This window comes from Scaptodrosophila lebanonensis, unplaced genomic scaffold (assembly GCF_003285725.1).
Source record: "Scaptodrosophila lebanonensis strain 11010-0011.00,11010-0021.00 unplaced genomic scaffold, SlebRS2 tig00000092-arrow-pilon, whole genome shotgun sequence".
In the NCBI taxonomy this organism is placed as follows: domain Eukaryota; kingdom Metazoa; phylum Arthropoda; class Insecta; order Diptera; family Drosophilidae; genus Scaptodrosophila; species Scaptodrosophila lebanonensis.
Genome location: NW_022060566.1, coordinates 1,150,096 through 1,167,023, shown reverse-complemented (window position 1 = coordinate 1,167,023; position 16,928 = coordinate 1,150,096). Strand labels below are relative to the sequence as shown.

General features: G+C 43.9%; 10 protein-coding genes across 13 annotated transcripts; 5 read left to right on the top strand and 5 right to left on the bottom strand.

Annotated features, from left to right (window-relative positions):
- The first annotated feature begins 10 nt into the window (after positions 1-10).
- Positions 11-1,814, top strand: LOC115627252 (ribosome biogenesis protein NOP53). The gene is made up of 5 exons (XM_030522879.1): positions 11-179; positions 249-422; positions 491-808; positions 871-1,272; positions 1,339-1,814. The coding sequence occupies exons 1-5, from the start codon at positions 64-66 to the stop codon at positions 1,736-1,738; spliced, it is 1,410 nt and encodes a 469-aa protein (XP_030378739.1). The 5' UTR covers positions 11-63; the 3' UTR covers positions 1,739-1,814.
- On the bottom strand, positions 1,733-5,868 carry LOC115627251 (RNA cytidine acetyltransferase). The gene is made up of 6 exons (XM_030522877.1): positions 5,618-5,868; positions 5,109-5,556; positions 3,762-4,415; positions 3,081-3,705; positions 2,021-2,996; positions 1,733-1,948 (listed from the first exon to the last, which is right to left on the bottom strand). The coding sequence occupies exons 1-6, from the start codon at positions 5,818-5,820 to the stop codon at positions 1,831-1,833; spliced, it is 3,024 nt and encodes a 1,007-aa protein (XP_030378737.1). The 5' UTR covers positions 5,821-5,868; the 3' UTR covers positions 1,733-1,830.
- A 505-nt stretch (positions 5,869-6,373) lies between these two features.
- LOC115627156 (probable U3 small nucleolar RNA-associated protein 11) lies at positions 6,374-7,328 on the top strand. 2 transcript variants are annotated; one of them, XM_030522739.1, is made up of 2 exons: positions 6,374-6,955; positions 7,027-7,328. In XM_030522739.1, the coding sequence occupies exons 1-2, from the start codon at positions 6,449-6,451 to the stop codon at positions 7,228-7,230; spliced, it is 711 nt and encodes a 236-aa protein (XP_030378599.1). In that variant the 5' UTR covers positions 6,374-6,448; the 3' UTR covers positions 7,231-7,328. The 2 variants fall into 2 exon arrangements, with proteins under 2 accessions (XP_030378599.1, XP_030378598.1); XM_030522738.1 differs by having other exon boundaries at positions 6,380-6,955; positions 7,024-7,328.
- LOC115627155 (DNA repair protein XRCC3-like) lies at positions 7,255-8,825 on the bottom strand. Of its 2 annotated transcripts, XM_030522735.1 has the most exons (5): positions 8,708-8,766; positions 8,581-8,637; positions 8,272-8,514; positions 7,873-8,216; positions 7,255-7,818 (listed from the first exon to the last, which is right to left on the bottom strand). In XM_030522735.1, the coding sequence occupies exons 2-5, from the start codon at positions 8,633-8,635 to the stop codon at positions 7,336-7,338; spliced, it is 1,125 nt and encodes a 374-aa protein (XP_030378595.1). In that variant the 5' UTR covers positions 8,636-8,637; positions 8,708-8,766; the 3' UTR covers positions 7,255-7,335. The 2 variants fall into 2 exon arrangements, with proteins under 2 accessions (XP_030378595.1, XP_030378596.1); XM_030522736.1 differs by having other exon boundaries at positions 8,584-8,825.
- A 142-nt stretch (positions 8,826-8,967) lies between these two features.
- Positions 8,968-10,060, top strand: LOC115627227. The gene has a single exon (XM_030522850.1). The coding sequence runs from the start codon at positions 8,997-8,999 to the stop codon at positions 10,047-10,049; it is 1,053 nt and encodes a 350-aa protein (XP_030378710.1). The 5' UTR covers positions 8,968-8,996; the 3' UTR covers positions 10,050-10,060.
- LOC115627228 (uncharacterized protein C24H6.02c) lies at positions 10,025-10,683 on the bottom strand. Its single transcript, XM_030522851.1, has 2 exons — positions 10,451-10,683; positions 10,025-10,390 (listed from the first exon to the last, which is right to left on the bottom strand). The coding sequence occupies exons 1-2, from the start codon at positions 10,637-10,639 to the stop codon at positions 10,073-10,075; spliced, it is 507 nt and encodes a 168-aa protein (XP_030378711.1). The 5' UTR covers positions 10,640-10,683; the 3' UTR covers positions 10,025-10,072.
- Positions 10,684-10,790: 107 nt separating this feature from the next.
- LOC115627245 (transmembrane protein 203) lies at positions 10,791-11,327 on the bottom strand. Its single transcript, XM_030522866.1, has one exon. It carries the CDS (start codon positions 11,294-11,296, stop codon positions 10,862-10,864), a length of 435 nt encoding a protein of 144 aa, XP_030378726.1. The 5' UTR covers positions 11,297-11,327; the 3' UTR covers positions 10,791-10,861.
- LOC115627242 (ribonuclease P protein subunit p20) lies at positions 11,266-12,047 on the bottom strand. The gene is made up of 2 exons (XM_030522865.1): positions 11,786-12,047; positions 11,266-11,725 (listed from the first exon to the last, which is right to left on the bottom strand). Exons 1-2 carry the CDS (start codon positions 11,942-11,944, stop codon positions 11,303-11,305), a joined length of 582 nt encoding a protein of 193 aa, XP_030378725.1. The 5' UTR covers positions 11,945-12,047; the 3' UTR covers positions 11,266-11,302.
- Positions 12,048-12,130: 83 nt separating this feature from the next.
- Positions 12,131-16,333, top strand: LOC115627284 (cytochrome c oxidase subunit 6B). The gene is made up of 2 exons (XM_030522916.1): positions 12,131-12,234; positions 15,751-16,333. The coding sequence occupies exon 2, from the start codon at positions 15,779-15,781 to the stop codon at positions 16,010-16,012; it is 234 nt and encodes a 77-aa protein (XP_030378776.1). The 5' UTR covers positions 12,131-12,234; positions 15,751-15,778; the 3' UTR covers positions 16,013-16,333.
- Positions 12,248-14,897, top strand: LOC115627283 (arginine/serine-rich coiled-coil protein 2). Of its 2 annotated transcripts, none has more exons than XM_030522915.1 (2): positions 12,248-12,997; positions 13,555-14,897. In XM_030522915.1, exon 2 carries the CDS (start codon positions 13,599-13,601, stop codon positions 14,733-14,735), a length of 1,137 nt encoding a protein of 378 aa, XP_030378775.1. In that variant the 5' UTR covers positions 12,248-12,997; positions 13,555-13,598; the 3' UTR covers positions 14,736-14,897. The 2 variants fall into 2 exon arrangements, with proteins under 2 accessions (XP_030378775.1, XP_030378774.1); XM_030522914.1 differs by having other exon boundaries at positions 12,249-12,997; positions 13,543-14,897.
- Positions 16,334-16,928: the final 595 nt, after the last annotated feature.

Sequence of the window (16,928 nt, the reverse complement as noted above, 5' to 3'; positions counted from 1 at the left end):
CACGTGTGCCTCACTGGCTGCGTTTTGATTTTTGTTTTTATAGAGAATTAACCAGCTAGCGCCATGTCTGTGACGAAAAAGAAACGTATTTCGAAGAAAAACAAATCCGCATGGCGCAAAACAGACATACAGGATGTCGAACAGTTTCTCGAGGATCAGCGTCAAGAGGAGCGCATTGGGTAAGCGAATCGTAAGATTTGTAAACAACTTCTTGGCTACATATTAATCCACTTTCCAATTTATGACAGTACGTTTGCAGATAAAAAGGATGCTGATCTGTTCGTGGTAGATGCCACGCCACAAAAAGTAAAGCCCATCATATTGACTCCGAAAGAGAAACGCAAACTAAATGCTAAGAAACCAATGCGTTCGCATCAGGCTCTAGAAAACACGTCAAAGGTGCAGGATCCCATTGTTAAGCGGTAGGTCAAAGCATCAGAGAATACTTACTATAGTTGTTACTTATTTATTTAACTCGTCTACATTTCAGGAATCACGTTAAACAGAAGAAGAATGGCCGAAACATTGAGTTGGAGGTTTGCAATCCCACTAAAGGGCGTCATCGGCAAGCGAACAGCGACCGTGCCCGCTACTATGAAAAGTTAGATCAACGATTGGCCGACAAAAATAGCAACCTCAAAACAGCCAAGGACATTTGGCAGGTCGAAGACTTCCGTGATAAAATACCGGGCCTGAAGGACGAGAAAGGCTGGATCTCCCGCGAGCTGGCTCTGCACATTACGGGTAACGTGGGACGAAAAGTGGTCAAGACACACGAAAGTCTGCGCCACAGCACCACTAAAGCCAAGTGCGTCACCCTTTTCCAGCTTTAGCAAAGCAACCCGCCATAATAGTTATTGATATTCACAGAAAGTTCGAGCCACCGCATCCGGGCCTGAGCTATAATCCCTCACTAGAGGCACATCAGGATCTGCTGGCCAAGGTGGTAGATCGTGAAGAAGGCATCATCAAGACGGAGAAACATTTGCAACGGGTCACGACACGCATGTTCAGCAAAGTAACGCCCGAGCAACGTGATCTACGTCGCCTCATGGAGATGAGCGAAGGCGTCGGAGATGAGGCTGACGAAGTTGTTGAAAATGAAGACAAGGCCGATGAAAATGACGATAAGGCCTACCACACGGTAAATGCGCCCGTCGAAAATAAGAAGAAGAGCAAGCATGCGCGTCGCAATGAGCTTAAACAAAAGGAGTTAAAACGTCAGCATGAGGCGAAGAAGGCGCTCAAGAAACAGACTGCTGATTTGCTGCGGTAAGTAGCCGCCACAATTTGAAAGAAAAAATTATTAAGGAATGTATCACTCGTTCTTTTCTCCAGAATTAAGTCCATACGTGCCGAAGTTGATGCCGAAGCTGAAGAACTCAATGAATTAAAGAAACATCGCAAGAAGGTGGCCGAGAAGAAAAAGTTTGAGCCCAAACGCCTGGGACGTCACAAGTTTGTTGAACCCGATATCGATGTTAATATGCCCGAAGACATTGCCGGCAATTTGCGCAACGTAAAGCCCGAGAGCAGCCTGCTCAAGGATCGCTTCCAGAACATGCAGAAACGAAATATACTGCCAACAACGGTGATCGCATCTAGGAAACTGGCTAAAATCAAGCGCTTCCCGCGTAGCTCGCACAAGGAGCCGGGCGTTTCATATCAGGATCTGCGCCAGCAGCGCAAGGCAACGGCTGCTGCAGCTGCAGCCGCCAAAGATACCATCAAGTTATAGGCTAACCTTTTATTGTATAATTCGCGGTACTAGCAGTAAAAAATATTTCCCTATAAATATACACCTTAAAAAGTAATGCCATCTCGCGCACACTAAATCAAAGATCTGCTTGTCCGGTTTTTGAATTTCTTCTCCTTTCGCTTTTTGGCTATAGGCTCTGTCACATCCTCGCGCTGATCATCGATAGGAGCATCCGTACGCTTGACGCCGCTGCAATGTTGAAGTCGAAGTTCGTGTGCGTAAGAAAGGGAGAGAAGATTGAACTATTCATCTGATATCTACCTCTTAACGGACACGAGTCCACTGCCGTTGGTTTGTGCCTTGGAGTTGCTGCTTTGCAATGCCTTCGACCAGTCCTCCTCGCTGCCCTTTATTTCATACTCGGCTAGACTCTCCGCCTTTAGACGCTTCAACTCCTTGCGCTGCTGTTTGGACAACTTGTTGGCCGTCCGATCGAGCTCATCGTTGAGGGAAAGAGCCAATGGTTCAAGATGTTCGCCACGCGGCAGCGTCTCTTCGGCCAGCATATTGCCCTCGATGTGTCCCTCGATGACGCTGCGGAAGCTCTGATTACATTTTTTCATGGCATCGAAGAACTTCGCCAGTATCTGATTGCCGGGCATGTTCAGCTCTGCACCTACAGCATCCACGCTCTTGCCCTGAACGCCCATGGCAAGCAATATGCCCTGCTGCACAACGTCCAGCTGCAGCGACTCGATCCTGCCCTGGAAGTACAACTGACTGATATCCGTAACCAAATCGATTATCAAACGGAACTCGGCCTGCTGTCGAGCGTAGGCCTCCAGACGTTGCAGATCGTGCGGCAGAAAATATACGTCCAGGGTGTGCTTGTCCAGCGCCGCCTGTGTTGACATTTGCACCGTTTTGTTGCGCAGTAGCGCCAGACACAACTTGGTCTCAAACTCCCGGAACGTCTTGCCCATCAGTTTAAGAACGCGCCGCCTGAAGTCATTGTAGTAAAGACCCAGCCAGCTAGCATCTTCGTCCAGGGTGTGCAGCATGATACAGGTGTGCTCTGCTGTCAGATCGTTTGCTTTTTGGCTGAGGTAGACGGGCACAAAGCCAGCACTCTTCCAAAATTTCAACAGATCCGATGTAAGACCATATGAAGTGCCAACATAATCCACGAGCTCTGGTGGTCGTTCGTGAAGACGCTTGAGTAGCGTGGGAACCTTGTTCCGAGGTCGTATATTCTCTCGCAATAGGCTCACATCTTCTTCCTCGACCTCCTCGATACCTGAGAGAGTACAAAAATAGATATTTAATAAAAATACAGATTAATTTAGCTGCGCGGAGTGAATCACGCAGCCTCCTTACTCACCATTATCAGGCTGTGTGGTCGTCGGCACCGAATCGTCGAGATTGGCATATTTGCGAGCATAATAATCCTTCAAGAGCTTTATAGCCCGCTTGCCATAGCCCATGCGCTGGTAATTGGGATGAGTGGCCACACGGACGATTCGCACTCCCGCTAACTTGGGAAAGTCCCGGTCCCCGTACTGCTCAGAAATGTTCCAGGGTATGAGATCCCCAGCCGCCTTTCTGCCACGCCCCAACGAATCGCTGATTGTTTGTGCCGAAATCTGTCCCTCGAGAGCCACCTGTATGATCACCAGAATCTCGGGCAACTGATCCATACGCTGCACAGGTCCGAGCAGACAGAACAGATGATGTGCTGGCGCATCGCTCATCATTTGCAGATCATTTGGACTGTTCTTGTAGTGCGAGGATACGTAGATGGAGACGATACGATGTAGAAACGATTCTGCAGCCTTGTGGTACGAGAAGAGAGCATCACGATCAACATAGTAGAGCTCGCAGGCTGCGGGCGTAGGACAGCCCGAGCTGACGATCGGCACACTGGTGGCGTCCAGGCACAGCAGATTGATCAGCCAGCGCTCTATGTCATCGCCCTCCTGATATCGAATGGATTCTTCTAGCGTGATCTACAGCAGAAAATAGATTAAATGTACTGAAAACAGCAACATAAATGGTCACTCACCGGTGGGCGTGCGTTGTTTTCTTTTTGCAGCTGCGAAATCAGCTTGAGGCTGAGCGAACGACCCGTGCCCTCGTAGCCATTGATCGTGGAGGCCATGAACACCAAATAGGGGCCCACCATCTTCTTCACAAGTGGTAGTGGAATAGCGGCGGCCTCGTCAATCAGTAGCAAGTCGGCCGCATTCAGCAAATGCGTATCGCTGGGCGCTATGTACTGAATGGTCTGGCGATTGCTGCGCGTTATATTGATGCGAATAATCGCCTTCTTGTATTCCACATTGGTGGAGCGGATGATAGTGTAATCAGCATGCTCTTGATACTCCAGCGCATCGAAACCCTTCAGGACGAACTCAAAGAGGGTGATCAAGTTTTCAGGATGCGGGGAGGTTACATAGACGTTGACATAGCCAAAGGCAATGGCGGCGGCTATTGACAGACCCAATGCAGCCGATTTTCCACGCCCACGGGCCGCAGTCAACGAAATGGGCGGCTTGAGTTGCTTGTCCACCAGAGCCTCTATGAACTGAGCCACGGCATTGCCCTGATCGTAGGTCTTGCACAAGTTCACCAGCGGGCCGGCGGGCTGTACGGTCTGCAAACTCTCCTTCAACTCCAATAGGGTCTGTTCATTTTCCGATTTTGAAATATGAGCTGGCTGTGGGAACAAACACACAAAAGGCCAATTGTTTAAACGAAGTAAAGTGTACAATTAAAGAACTGAAAGAACTGTTCCACTAAGTCCGTTGGGGAAAACGGTTTAAGTTGACATTAAATTGGGAATTTTCCAGTTTATCCAAAATATTTCTCTAAGTATTAAAACTTAAATAATAAAAATCAATATACTATAATTCAACACAAAATATTAGGTAATCAAAAATCGTATTAATTAAATATAATTATTAAAGAAGGAAAAATAAACCGATATTTAAGCATTCAGGAAGCCTGGGGCAATTTTACACGACAAGGTCTTGTATATGTACTAGAGCCAAACAAGTAATAGAATTTAAAAATAAAATAATTATAAATAAAAAATAGGTCATATAACAAAAATGTAAAAAAGACAAAAAAAATATAAATGAATTGAGCTGTGCCCATCACAACCTTCCGCACAAGACTGAGCAACTGACAAAAGGACTAATTATATTTGGAACCGTACTGACAAATCAAGGCCTACTGCTAGGGTTGCTCATCCATTTCGGCTTTTTATGGGTACACCTGATTGCCGTTTTGATGGCAAATAATCTCAAAAAGAAGAGACTACTAGTTTTGACCTGTGTTTAAGGTACGATTCTGCTATACAGCTTGTCAATAGTGGGTGATATATACACATTCATACGGTTATACTCACATTCACAGGCTCTACATTTATTGTCTTGGAGCTAAGGGGCAGTACTGTGAGGTCATCATTAACCACCAGACAACGTTTGCAGTCGGCCAGGGAGAGAATGAGTCGTTCGTTGAACCTACAGGTGACCGTCTGATGCGCCTCAGTCCGAAAGCGCTTGTGCACATCCATGCTCATGGTGTAGAGCTGTTTGAGCGACTGCAGAGTCTTTAGCAGAAGAATGATAAGGCCACCACCCTCCACTGTTTCTACGGTGCGTGCTAACAGATTGGGTGTTAGTGCCTCGAAGTCCTGAAGCACGCAGACGCCATAAGTGCGGCCCAACACCGCATGTGTCTCCGAGTAGTAGCGACCATGTATTGTGGTTGCCACACGAAACGAATCAAACAAGTCGGCTTCGTTGACATCCACTTTGCCGGCTGCAATCTTCTTGGCTCGCTTCTTGCCATGACTGAAGAAATAGAATTGCAGAGTTTTAAATGGAAGCACACACAGACTGCTGCAAAACTCACTTGGATATAGCCTCGTCCTTATTCTTATAACACCAGAGCACAGTGGGTCGGGCCTTTACTGTCGATTTGATCAGTATATCATATAGAATCGGTACCTGGTCGCGCGCCTTGTCACCAATAATAATGAACATTGTTCGATGACCAAGCTTTACGCCATTCTCAATCATCACCCGAATACGATTATCTATTTTCTTTTTAACCATTTTCACCGATTCGTCTAAACGCCTGCGCCAATTGGTAAAAATTAAACAATAACACAGTGTATTCGCGGCCGCCACCGCAGTTCAAACGCACGTGTTGATTGGCGATGGGTGATATTTATATAACTGCGATTATAAATCACTAGGGACAAAGTCACTAGTCGCAGTTTTTACAATTCAATTAGTTTCATATGAAACGGTAGAACCATTTACAAGACAATTATTTAGCAGATATTTGAAAATGAGATTTCTATACATATTTATTTATGTAATAATAATAGCACAAATAATAATTCAGTATTTTGAATAACTCTGTTTAGTTTTGTTTTACGTTATTACCAATCTACAACGTATTCAAACACAATTTATTTATATGTTGCTATATATGTATCTTTATTATGTCTCTAATTATTGAGCTTTTAGATATATGTACCGATAATTACAACCGAAAATTACAGTCACAGCCAATGCTATTACCCATCACAATTTACCACCGGCTATGCAGCCCTATACCGGCTGTTTAAACTCTACTGTTCCATCCCTGCCGATCAAAACCGCAACATCGGGCACGTTTTTTGTGTTGTTAAACATATCGTGCAGTTTTATTGTGAACAGAAAATATTAGGGCACGATGTCGTCCTGGAAAAAGGCCTCGAAAAGCAATCAAAAGGTGCACCGCGAGCGCCACCAGCCGGACGCACGCAAGCATCTTGGTCTGCTTGAGAAGAAGAAAGACTATAAGAGACGCGCACTCGATGCCCAACGGAAGGAAAACACGCTGAAGGCTTTATACAAGCGCGCCCAGCACAAAAATCCTGATGAGTTCTATCACCATATGATCAATTCTAAGCTTACCAACGATGAGCATCATGAGAAGGAGGAACCCGACGAACACAGTGCCGCGCAAACATCGCTTATGCAGACGCAGGACCTCAAATATGTGGTGATGAAGCGCACCATCGAACGTCGCAAGCTTGAAAGATTGCGGGCATCTCTCATCGATGTAGATGACACAACAACGGCAAATAAACGCCTCAAATTCAATGAGAATGGCGTTAAAATTAAGGCTAAGGCGGTGGCGATAGTCCCTTTGGAAAAGCGCTTAAAGACGCAAAAAACATCGATCCCTTCAGAGCAGGTAGGTGCAAGAAAACATGCATCAACATAATCAGGGTGGTAACATAATCATCTTATTCTTCTCCACAGAAGCAAGAGCACATTACATACAAAGAGCAACGGTTAAGGGAGTACAAGAAACGAGTAGAACGCGAACATGAGTTGGCGATTGTGCAACAAAAGTTGGAGCTGCAGCGCACGCTGAAGCAACCACGTTTGCTTAAACCGAAGAAGGTGCAAAAGGGCACGAAAGACAGCGCACCTGTTTTTAAATTCAAATATGAGCGGAAAAAATAAAGAGGACTGCTTTTAGTAATAAGATATTTTATAATTAATTACGTACCGTGGCCTATTTACGAAATTAAAAACTATGCAACAATGTATTTGGAAAGAGATATTGTCTTAACGTCGTGTTCTTTTGCTAGGCACCTCCAAATCAGGAGGCACAGGCATGTCGACTACACCATCTGAGGTGATAAAAAATTCGGTGGACTGGTTGGGCGTATCCGGTGAAAAAACGACCTCCAGTTTTCGCACGCTCAACATCTCGGCCGCCTTCCAGTGCTGCCTGGGCCCCTTGCTAATACGCAGGTGAGTGCGAACCAGTTGTGCCCATTGCAGGCCCAGACATGGCATATCCTGCAGTGTTCCATTCTCAGAATTGGCGGAGCTGGCCGTCATTTGATTGGAGCAAACAACCGCCAGCTTATACTTATCCACATAGCCGAGAAGGGCATGAGCAAATCGACGGAGGTCCCGTGCTCGCTCTATGAAGTCTGTGTATAGCCGAAAGATGGCGGCCACTGAGTCTACGATTATCAGACCAATGTCTTGTTGCTCCAGCAGTTTAGGCAGTCGTTTGCAGACACAGTTGAGCAGTGGCTCCTATAATAATATCATATAACAGCCAGGTATCTTCGAATGACTATACTTACTCACGCTATCATATAACTGCTCAATGAATACATTGCTCATATACCGTAGCTTCTGATCGGGGTAGCGAGTCTCGAAAGCTTTCGAGATCTGAAGTAAACGGCGCGAGGGAAACACATCCTCGGTGCATATGTAAGCTACGCCCCTGCCTAGTCCACCCAGGTTTGTGGGCAGTTGTGCGCAGAGCGATAGCTGCAGAAGCAACTGTGTCTTTCCCACGCCAGCGGCTCCACAGATTTCTGTTATGCCACGCGTGGAAACTCCACCGCCAGTGCAGCGATCGAGGCTAGCACAGCCAAAGCTCAGATGTGACCACTTGTTACAGGCTGGCGGTTGAAGAAGAGAGTCAGCTGCAGAGCAAATAAATCTGATGAGTGAAAGGCAACGGATTTGCTTGCTACTCACCCGCAACTGGCGACTGGGCCAACCATTTTGCTGCCGCATCCTTTAGCTGACGAACATCTTCCGGCTTGCATTTTACATCGTTACTAACGGACTTTTCCAATTTATAGCAATAATGGGGATTAGTTTTTGTTAGAACCGACTGGAATGAGGATTTGTCTTTAGCTCTGTCCTCTTCCAATACACGCGTGTCGAGAAACTTCTCCGTGGACGTTACCAGTATGAGCTCTGGCGTGCAAACATTGACTGGAAGTGGAGTTAAGGACTTAAGAAATATATACGAGATCATCAAGTCTAACCCATAACGCTCACCACGCTCCGCCATATCCCGAATATGCTTAGGCAGCTGCTTTAAGAAATCCGTCATCGCTGCGAGTGGTTTCGAAAATATTTAAAGTTCATGTAGCTGGCGATCAGTTGTTCCCTTTCACTCACATACCATAGCGTAATGACAAATTTTTCTTAGTGGCCGCTTGGTGCTTTAAATAGACCCATGAATTAACTGGCACATAAACAACAGTATACATAAAGCCCGTTGCTTCTAAAATTCCGTTATCGCCAATCTTTTCAGTCTGTATGATCGAAGGAATAGTCAAGAACAGCTCAATATTCGGCATCGAACATTTTTTAATCGTTATCCATGCTATCGATAATTTAGTGTTAAGCCGGCGCATTTCGAAGTCTGAGGATGAGGTTTCAGTAGTGCAAATTCTGGACATGCAGCAATAATGGACGCCTTCATAAGGGAGCTGAGTCTTAGTCCCAGTACAAGCATTGATCAAGTGGCCCCCCACTGCGCAAAGCTGCTAAGCTGGCTCCAGGAATGTCATCAACAAATGGAAACACACAAAGACGTCCTAAAACTCAGCTACAGGGACATCGAGAGCATGTTAAAGGCCGCACTGTATGTGTTTGAGTGTCATAAGCTATTAGGCGATAAGCTGGTAGGGGCAGTGGAGGAACTCATTCAACAAATTCATGCGGACTCGCATAAAATTGTGCTGCGATTTTGTGACACATTCTTATCAAGTCGTGAGCAAGTCATCCAACAGCTATGCTACAGAATTTTGGGGACAGTTGATGGGCATACGCATGCGCCAATGCTGCATTACATGCACAAGGCTTTTGCTGATGTGCAGCCGGAGTGGAAGATCATAAGCACTTTGGACTGGAAACAACCTGAAAATGAAACGGAACCATTGACATTGGCATTGCAAAGACAGTACACGCTAATGCATCGTTTTGTAAATCGAATCTTTAGCCTGCCGACGCTGGTAGAGATTGAGGTGGCGTTGCATCGCGCTATGGCATGTATGGGCTTTGGGACATGGCTGCAAATGTTTCGCGAGTCCACGAAGAGCGTCTTGTATAACCGTTGCTGCGTACTGCGCCATATGATCTGTGATATACTTGATAAGGGAACAGAACCGCTCTGTTCCACTTTCGTGCACAACATTTACCTTTACGTTGCGGATGGTACTGAGATGGAGTTGCAGAAATTCTGGAACGGATTATACAGTGATCGCTTTGCCAGCAGTCTTACTCGGTTTTTCTATAATTACTGGTCTCGTCATTTGGAGCATGTCGATTTAAACGAATTGAAATTGACAAATGGAAAGACGAAACCTGTACTGCCCCTGGATCAGGTTCTTTACGTTACACATTTGATGCTGGATTCAAGCTCTCCATGTCGCAATCAATTTTATGGTGAGCTTCGCACGCTTAAACAGTCTATTGATTTACACTATTTACTCAATAAAGTTGCATTCGTTTATACCTAATTTTAACTATTTATACACATGTTTTATTTCAATTCTTCACAAGCTGGCACAAACTCGTGGTTCCCGTGCACGATTTTGGTAACCTTTTCGCCTTTTTCCGCCAATATCTCCTCGATGTTGCGTTTGCCATTTAGATCGGTGAACCAGTTTAGATTATCGGCAATTAGGTGATGATTTCCACAACCATCACAGGTCACTATAACTACACCACGATTGTAAGCGACCTTCGATATGGTTTTCATGTTTCGGGTGTTGCAGACTTTGCATGTGTAGATCAGCTGCATTTTAGTCTCCAGTTCGCCAAGGGGTATACTGTTTGATACAATGTGAGCTCCATCTTTCTGTAAATACTATTTGTATAGAATTACCAATGACTATGGCTGTTCCCAATCATTATTTACCGCTGTGTTGTCGCTGAAAGCTCGTCGACACGTGAAGTTTGTTTTGTTGCACGGGTTAACAGCTGTTGTTATTCCCGTTCTAGAAATATCTGCACTGCTGAGCCTCTGTACTGACTTAGTAAATAAATGTGTAGAACTCAGGACATTTCTGCTAGTACAAACCCTGTACATTTGCCTGATGGTGTTCATTTTAAATTGATTTGGAAAAAAGACCGAACTCAAATTGTTATAAACGCATCCTCAAATGACGTATCGACGACTATCGATAACGATTTATTTGAATTAACAGCTAGTGTTCTGATGCGGTATTATTCACTGCAAAAGATATGATACGACACAATTTCGTTTTACATACTTTATTCACAAGTATTTTTATAGCTTATACTAGGGGTGTATGTGCATGATCAAGTATTATATGGAATTGGGTAACTGACAAGCACGCACAGCAACTAACTGCAGCAGTACGAATATTGGCGAAAACACTTCGCTATACTCCAGACCCGTCTTTCCCGACAGTTTAAGACAGAGCAGATACTTGAATATAGCAATGAGGACGAGAAAATATGTGCTCCACATAAAGCGATTCAGAGCCTTGCGTTTGTTGTCAGAGTCCAGATACATTCGTATGCCGACTATCACGCAGAAGTAAGCGTTGAAAATGTCGATGAAAAACAGCGGACTGAATACGGCAAACCAATCACTCTTGACATCCAGCGCAATATTGTTGAGCGCGCCAGATATTTTTAGGGACAGCGTTATGGTAAACATTAACAGACCGCAGAGATTCAACAATATTTCAAACTCTGTTAGGCCGAGCCAGCGCACCAATTCCGATAGTTTGAACATGCTTTCTTATTTATCTGTGGGTTTTGTTTTTTTTGTTTTAAATTGCTTTTGTTGTTGTGGTTTGCGAGGCGTTTGCTGTCGGGCGCTATACGTCTGTCGCCTGTCTTCGCTGTGGTCAGGCTTTGGAAGTGCGGGTTGTGCTGGTAGTTTGGGCACGATGATATTGAACAGATTACTATTGTATATTTTTATATGTAGCGCCGAGTTGTTGCGGTGGCGAAATGTTATGTCGTCTTCATCACAAAGTGGATGCAGTTCATCCACCAGGCGTAGAGTGGAAGTGTTAATAGCGTAGCTAAGAGCACCTTCCGAATTCTTGATTAGACGCAGTGCTAAGTTGAGGCCGCGTGTGATGGAAAAGCCCATGCAATGCAAGTATATTTCGTTGACACCCGAGTTAAGGATATCCTCGCATCGTTTTTGCTGTGCCTATTGACAATTTAGAGCAGTTGTAAATGAAGTATTAAAATAAATATATAGCACACATACCTTTATATCTGACTTGCTTGTAATGTAAATATTACGATTGTCGTTATAGACACGCGGAGGAACCTTCCGCACGACTCTGTGATGTGCACGATTGTTCTGCTGCTGCTTGTGTCTATTGTTTCTTGGCTTTGCCCCGCGCTCCGTTGAATTATTGTCCATTATCAGATAAACAACGATCAGTTGCCCATAATTTAATGCATTGCCTGTTTACCTTACAAATCAATTACACAGTCACAGTTCGGGTCCGGTCGGCTGGTAAAATATTATCGATGAGGAATACCAGAACAATGCTGCGTAGTTGATATGGCAACGCTGCGCTATCTGTCATTTTGACTAGGACGACTTGTCGATTTTTCTCTAGCTCCTCACCATACAGCGTTCGTAACATTTCGGGTGCACAGCAAAAATCGCCAGTTGAAAACTTTAGCTCTTCTTTCGGAACAACAAAGGTATGTTTTGCAGCCAGCGCAAGTGGCACAAATAACATTTTCAAACAAATTGTAAGCCTTGGTTAAATTATTGATTTAATGCAACATATGCTTAAACAACAAATATTTGCCATTAACTCGAAACATATACATACATACTCACTTATATACATATGAACGAACGCCGCTGTTGAAGGCTTCAGCGGTAGCTGTGGGAAAAAATTACATAACTTCTTAATTTAATTTTATTCCAAATAGTTGGGAAAAAAATTATATTTTCTGCATACATAAGTAAGTTACGGATTAAGAAAGCATCTTAAGTTTTACGAAAATTACATAAGTTTAAGTGTGCAAAGAAAAACGCAATTTATTCCAACGTCATGTCGTATGCGGAAAAGAACCCAAAAAGTATTCTCCTAACCACAAAAAAAAATATATAGAAAAACAAAAACAAACTCCTTGCACAACGTTTTGGTCCAAGTAGCGTTTTGTATTCATGCGTTCAAGTTCATTTTTCCATGCAGGACAAAATTCCGATTTCAGTTAACAGTTACAAAGCAGGCAAGCACAAATACACTCAAACGCACGCGTCGCGTCCCACCGCGCGCCCTCTTCAGCTTATCCAGCAACCGCGGCGCATAACAACTAATTAAATTGCCAAGTGGTGACGGAGCTAACCGAGACCTACTATCATTGACCGCCAGTCGCACTCGCAGTCATCGTTGCCAGCAGTCAAAACACAGCAGCCCAGTCATCGGATAACGACAGCGGAATACGCAAACAAGTAAATTTTACAATTCTTATTACAAACCAACAAAACCAAACAGAAAAAAAGATACAAATAACAATTGCATAAGTGTTGAAGAGCGTGCATATTTTCTTTTTGCCTGCCCTGCCGTCGCCATTCCTTACTTCAATTGATTTGTTCATCAATGAATGGAGTAATTGAAACGGCAACGTGAGCGATTTACTGTTCATTTGTATCCAAGCATATCAGTATCCTCTCAAGATACACTACATGCCCATAACTTCTAGCACGTTTCGTTGTGGTCCGCTTCCACACCGCTCATACATACATATGTATGTATGTATGTACATATTATGTACATAAGCATATCAAAATGTATATATTTAAGGCGGGGCGAGGCATCAAAAGAGGCACATCAGCACAATAAAAATCTATCTTTTACCTTCACGATATCTCAAAATCAATGAAGGCAGTGCTAACAAAGTCAAGCTGATCAAAATATATGTAAAAGCGAAACTATATTGTGTAAATAGGTATTCCGCATTCGTACATATGCATCTGCTTGATTTAACGCGGCACAGTTTGAATTGCAGATTGTTAACAACAAGGGATCAACGGCCACGCCAACGGCAACGGCATGTCTGCGGCGCGTTTACCGTACTATCAACAGATGGATTCCATGGAGCCCCAGCGGCGTGGACGCAGTGGCAGTCGTGGACGTGGCCAACGCAGCGGCTACTACAAAAGTCATGGCACGCGGGATCGCAGCCGCTCTATAGAGCGTCGTCGCTCCACTGAACGACGTCGCTCTACAGAACGCCGTCGCTCTACAGAGCGTCGCCGCTCCACAGAACGTCGCCGCAGTCGCAGCCGCAGCCAGCGAAGGCGCAGTAGCCGCGACCGTGAGCGTCGCCATCATCAGCAGCAGCGCCACAGAGATTCACGTGAGCGCTCTCGTGATCAAGAACGAGATTATTCCAAGCGTGGAAATTACCACCATCACAGGCGTACACGTACGCGGAGTCGTACCCGTTCTCAATCTCCGGCTGCACAGAGCAACACCAGCAGACGACAGCATGGTAGATCGAGAGCAGATTCAGAGCATGACAAGATCACTGGGAACAAGCAGTTTAATCACAAAGTAGGTCCTGAAGCTAGCACAAGTTTTGGTGGTCCAAAATACAATGCCATGTCAGCGGTAGGCGCTTACTATAATTTAGAGCTGGACGGACCAGTCGACAAGGAGCGCATTCATCGTGAAATTGAGGAAAAGCTTCGTGAGACATTGGCGCGCGATGGCAAAGTTTACCCGCCGCCTAAACCGGAGCCATCGCATCCGGTATTTGCCAACGATGGCTCGTTCATGGAACTCTTCAAGAAAATGCAGGAGCAGCAGCAGCAACAGGCTCCCACAGAACCGGTCGCCAATTCAGCTGCCATAGAGCAACAGCGAGAGCCATTGGGTCATTTAGAAGCGCCTACGGGTGCGAATCAATTTGGCGCATTGCCAGCTATTGCAGTTGGGGCAGTAAACAGTGCTACCGCTCCATATATTGCAGCAGCCGCTGCTGGAAAAACGGCGCCTCCGCCACTTCTAGTGGGTCGTCGACGTGGTGGAAAAATTTTAAAGACCGGTGTGGTGGCTAAGCTGAAGACGCCAAATGAACGGGATGTGGATCCAAAGGATTTCTGGTCCCTCTATTTAGCCGAAGTGGATAAATATAAAAGCAATACCTGCGACACGGACAATGGCAAGCGGCCTTTGGTGAAGTAGACGGTGATCGGAAAATAACTCCCGCACTTACATATACACTTACCTTAATCTGACGAACACAAACATAGCGTAAGCAACTTTGTATAGAAACTAAAACCCCATGAAAATTTGAACTTGAACGCAAACGACACCAGCTACATATATAGTGAGATAATTAAACAATGTAGTAGCATCTTAAATTCATTTAACCCAATTGAGGTGCCGTGGGACACGTGCTGCCCCTTAAGAGGTTATGACATTTTCTTTCCTCTCCTAACTGCCAGGAGAGAACGCCACTATTAAAAAATCTCCCCCTAGTTTCCCCCCTTAACTCTGTAAGAATTAAACAATAGTATGAAGTGAGAAATTATGAAAGCACTCACAATTTCTTGGATAATGTTTTTTTCTGCAACACATTTAGTTCTGTAAGATAGTGGTAACAATTATATCCTGACACACATTACGCTCAATTCCTAATTTTCTTTAAATCGGCAAGCCGTTTGTAAGTTATAAGATTGTGTTAGAAACCGTATGTCAGCGTGTGAATAGCTTAGACTGTAAGTAAGGAAGCACAATGTATGCAGATTTATATATATAGTGTGTAGACTAACATACACATATCAATGTGTGCGTTAGTACTATATTATTTAGTATGGATGTATGTATAAATTGATTATGTATTTGAAGGAAAACTCTCATCCAACATCATAAACATTTACTAATGTATACGAATTCTTGTGTGTCCGTCTTTCTCTCTTTCTCTTTGCGTTTACTTTGCTCTTCTCATCCACAAAACTGCGCACTTTTTATTGCCTTTTATTTACCATTCACTTTTGTTCTAACTTTTCGTTCATGTACATGCACATGTTTATCGATCATGATACATGATACTATTTACATTATTCGTCGTTTTATTTTGAAACTGATGGCTCTGTCTTTGTCTATCCTAAACCTTGGTTTATAATTTGGTTGCCTTTTTCGTTTCTTAACCAAAGTCTATATATATGCAATTTTTCATGTCCAAAAACAAAAACAGCGACAAGTCGTCCGCCGACACCAGCAACATGTCCGCCTACAAAATGGAAACCGCACCCTTCGATCCACGTTTCCCTAACCAGAACGTGACGCGCTATTGCTACCAGTCGTACATCGACTACCAACGCTGCGTGAAGAAGCGTGGCGAGGACTTCGCACCATGTAACTACTTCAAGAAGGTCTACAAGTCGATGTGCCCCAATGCCTGGATTGAGAAGTGGGACGATCAGCGCGAGAGCGGCACATTCCCGGGCCGCATTTAAGATGTAGTCCGCCATTGATAAAGCCACTAATAATACCACACACCCAGACATACGCATACAAACATACCAACCAGAACGGGGAGGATGTGAACAACAATAGCAGCAGTGGCTGGTCTAGTATTAAAAAATGTTTTTAAACTACACCAACAAAAACAACAAATACAAAGCAACAACAATTTTGTTTAGTTAAGAATCTGGTCGGTCGTTTGCTTCTTCATCTTGTTGTTGTTGTTTGACGTCGCTTCTAAACTATACAAATTGTTAGGAACAATTACAACAAATACGAACACACACATACTATCGATGTGTAATAATAAAAACTAAAAAAAAATTACTGAAACTCTTTTAATTTACATATCAATGTGTATGTTATGAGGGGTGTCCATTCTGTAGAAAAAAAGTTGCTGGAATATTATATTATTTGACAGACTCTTCGAAGGAAAGGAATTTGTTAAAGCCATAAATGTAATCTCTGTCCATGCTCTGCAACCAGCCGTTGTTGGTTGCCACACATACACAGGCACTCCATTGTTTTTTTTTTCTCATTGCTGTGTACAATTTTCAAATAAATTCAAAAAATGTTTAGCCAATAAGTGTACTTCCACAATTTCTGATATGAATCAGCTGTTCCAGACTGAGAGAACCCACATACATACATATGTATGTATGTAAATAATCAGCCTAGCTGATTACAAGCATTCCAAGCTTTGATTGTTTTGCTTGCTTACAGCTTTTAATATCAGCTGTTCAACAGGTGCCATGTACATACATACATATGTAAATATAAGACAAGTAAAATACATCGTCAAACGATTATTTTGCCTGTTTCTACCAGCTATTTAAATTGCTGGATTCTCTTTATGTGCTATTTTTAAAAGTTAACCCACTATTAAAAGCTACTTTTTTGATGCAGCAC

What these genes read in the sequence shown, in the direction of transcription:
- LOC115627252 (XM_030522879.1), top strand. Translation starts at nt 64, where the DNA reads ATGTCTGTGACGAAAAAGAAACGTATTTCGAAGAAAAACAAATCCGCA. An exon ending in CAGGATCCCATTGTTAAGCG is followed by an intron (nt 423 to 490) that starts GTAGGTCAAAGC and finishes TCTACATTTCAG; the next exon opens with GAATCACGTTAAACAGAAGA. An exon ending in CAGACTGCTGATTTGCTGCG is followed by an intron (nt 1,273 to 1,338) that starts GTAAGTAGCCGC and finishes TCTTTTCTCCAG; the next exon opens with AATTAAGTCCATACGTGCCG.
- LOC115627251 (XM_030522877.1), bottom strand. Translation starts at nt 5,820, where the DNA reads ATGGTTAAAAAGAAAATAGATAATCGTATTCGGGTGATGATTGAGAAT. An exon ending in AAAACAACGCACGCCCACCG is followed by an intron (nt 3,706 to 3,761) that starts GTGAGTGACCAT and finishes TTTCTGCTGTAG; the next exon opens with ATCACGCTAGAAGAATCCAT. An exon ending in GACCACACAGCCTGATAATG is followed by an intron (nt 2,997 to 3,080) that starts GTGAGTAAGGAG and finishes GTACTCTCTCAG; the next exon opens with GTATCGAGGAGGTCGAGGAA.
- LOC115627156 (XM_030522738.1), top strand. Translation starts at nt 6,449, where the DNA reads ATGTCGTCCTGGAAAAAGGCCTCGAAAAGCAATCAAAAGGTGCACCGC. An exon ending in CATCGATCCCTTCAGAGCAG is followed by an intron (nt 6,956 to 7,023) that starts GTAGGTGCAAGA and finishes TCTTCTCCACAG; the next exon opens with AAGCAAGAGCACATTACATA.
- LOC115627155 (XM_030522735.1), bottom strand. Translation starts at nt 8,635, where the DNA reads ATGACGGATTTCTTAAAGCAGCTGCCTAAGCATATTCGGGATATGGCG. An exon ending in GGCCCAGTCGCCAGTTGCGG is followed by an intron (nt 8,217 to 8,271) that starts GTGAGTAGCAAG and finishes TTTGCTCTGCAG; the next exon opens with CTGACTCTCTTCTTCAACCG. An exon ending in TTGAGCAGTTATATGATAGC is followed by an intron (nt 7,819 to 7,872) that starts GTGAGTAAGTAT and finishes ATATTATTATAG; the next exon opens with GAGCCACTGCTCAACTGTGT.
- LOC115627227 (XM_030522850.1), top strand. Translation starts at nt 8,997, where the DNA reads ATGGACGCCTTCATAAGGGAGCTGAGTCTTAGTCCCAGTACAAGCATT.
- LOC115627228 (XM_030522851.1), bottom strand. Translation starts at nt 10,639, where the DNA reads ATGAACACCATCAGGCAAATGTACAGGGTTTGTACTAGCAGAAATGTC. An exon ending in CTTTCAGCGACAACACAGCG is followed by an intron (nt 10,391 to 10,450) that starts GTAAATAATGAT and finishes TAGTATTTACAG; the next exon opens with AAAGATGGAGCTCACATTGT.
- LOC115627245 (XM_030522866.1), bottom strand. Translation starts at nt 11,296, where the DNA reads ATGTTCAAACTATCGGAATTGGTGCGCTGGCTCGGCCTAACAGAGTTT.
- LOC115627242 (XM_030522865.1), bottom strand. Translation starts at nt 11,944, where the DNA reads ATGGACAATAATTCAACGGAGCGCGGGGCAAAGCCAAGAAACAATAGA. An exon ending in CAAGCAAGTCAGATATAAAG is followed by an intron (nt 11,726 to 11,785) that starts GTATGTGTGCTA and finishes AATTGTCAATAG; the next exon opens with GCACAGCAAAAACGATGCGA.
- LOC115627283 (XM_030522915.1), top strand. Translation starts at nt 13,599, where the DNA reads ATGTCTGCGGCGCGTTTACCGTACTATCAACAGATGGATTCCATGGAG.
- LOC115627284 (XM_030522916.1), top strand. Translation starts at nt 15,779, where the DNA reads ATGTCCGCCTACAAAATGGAAACCGCACCCTTCGATCCACGTTTCCCT.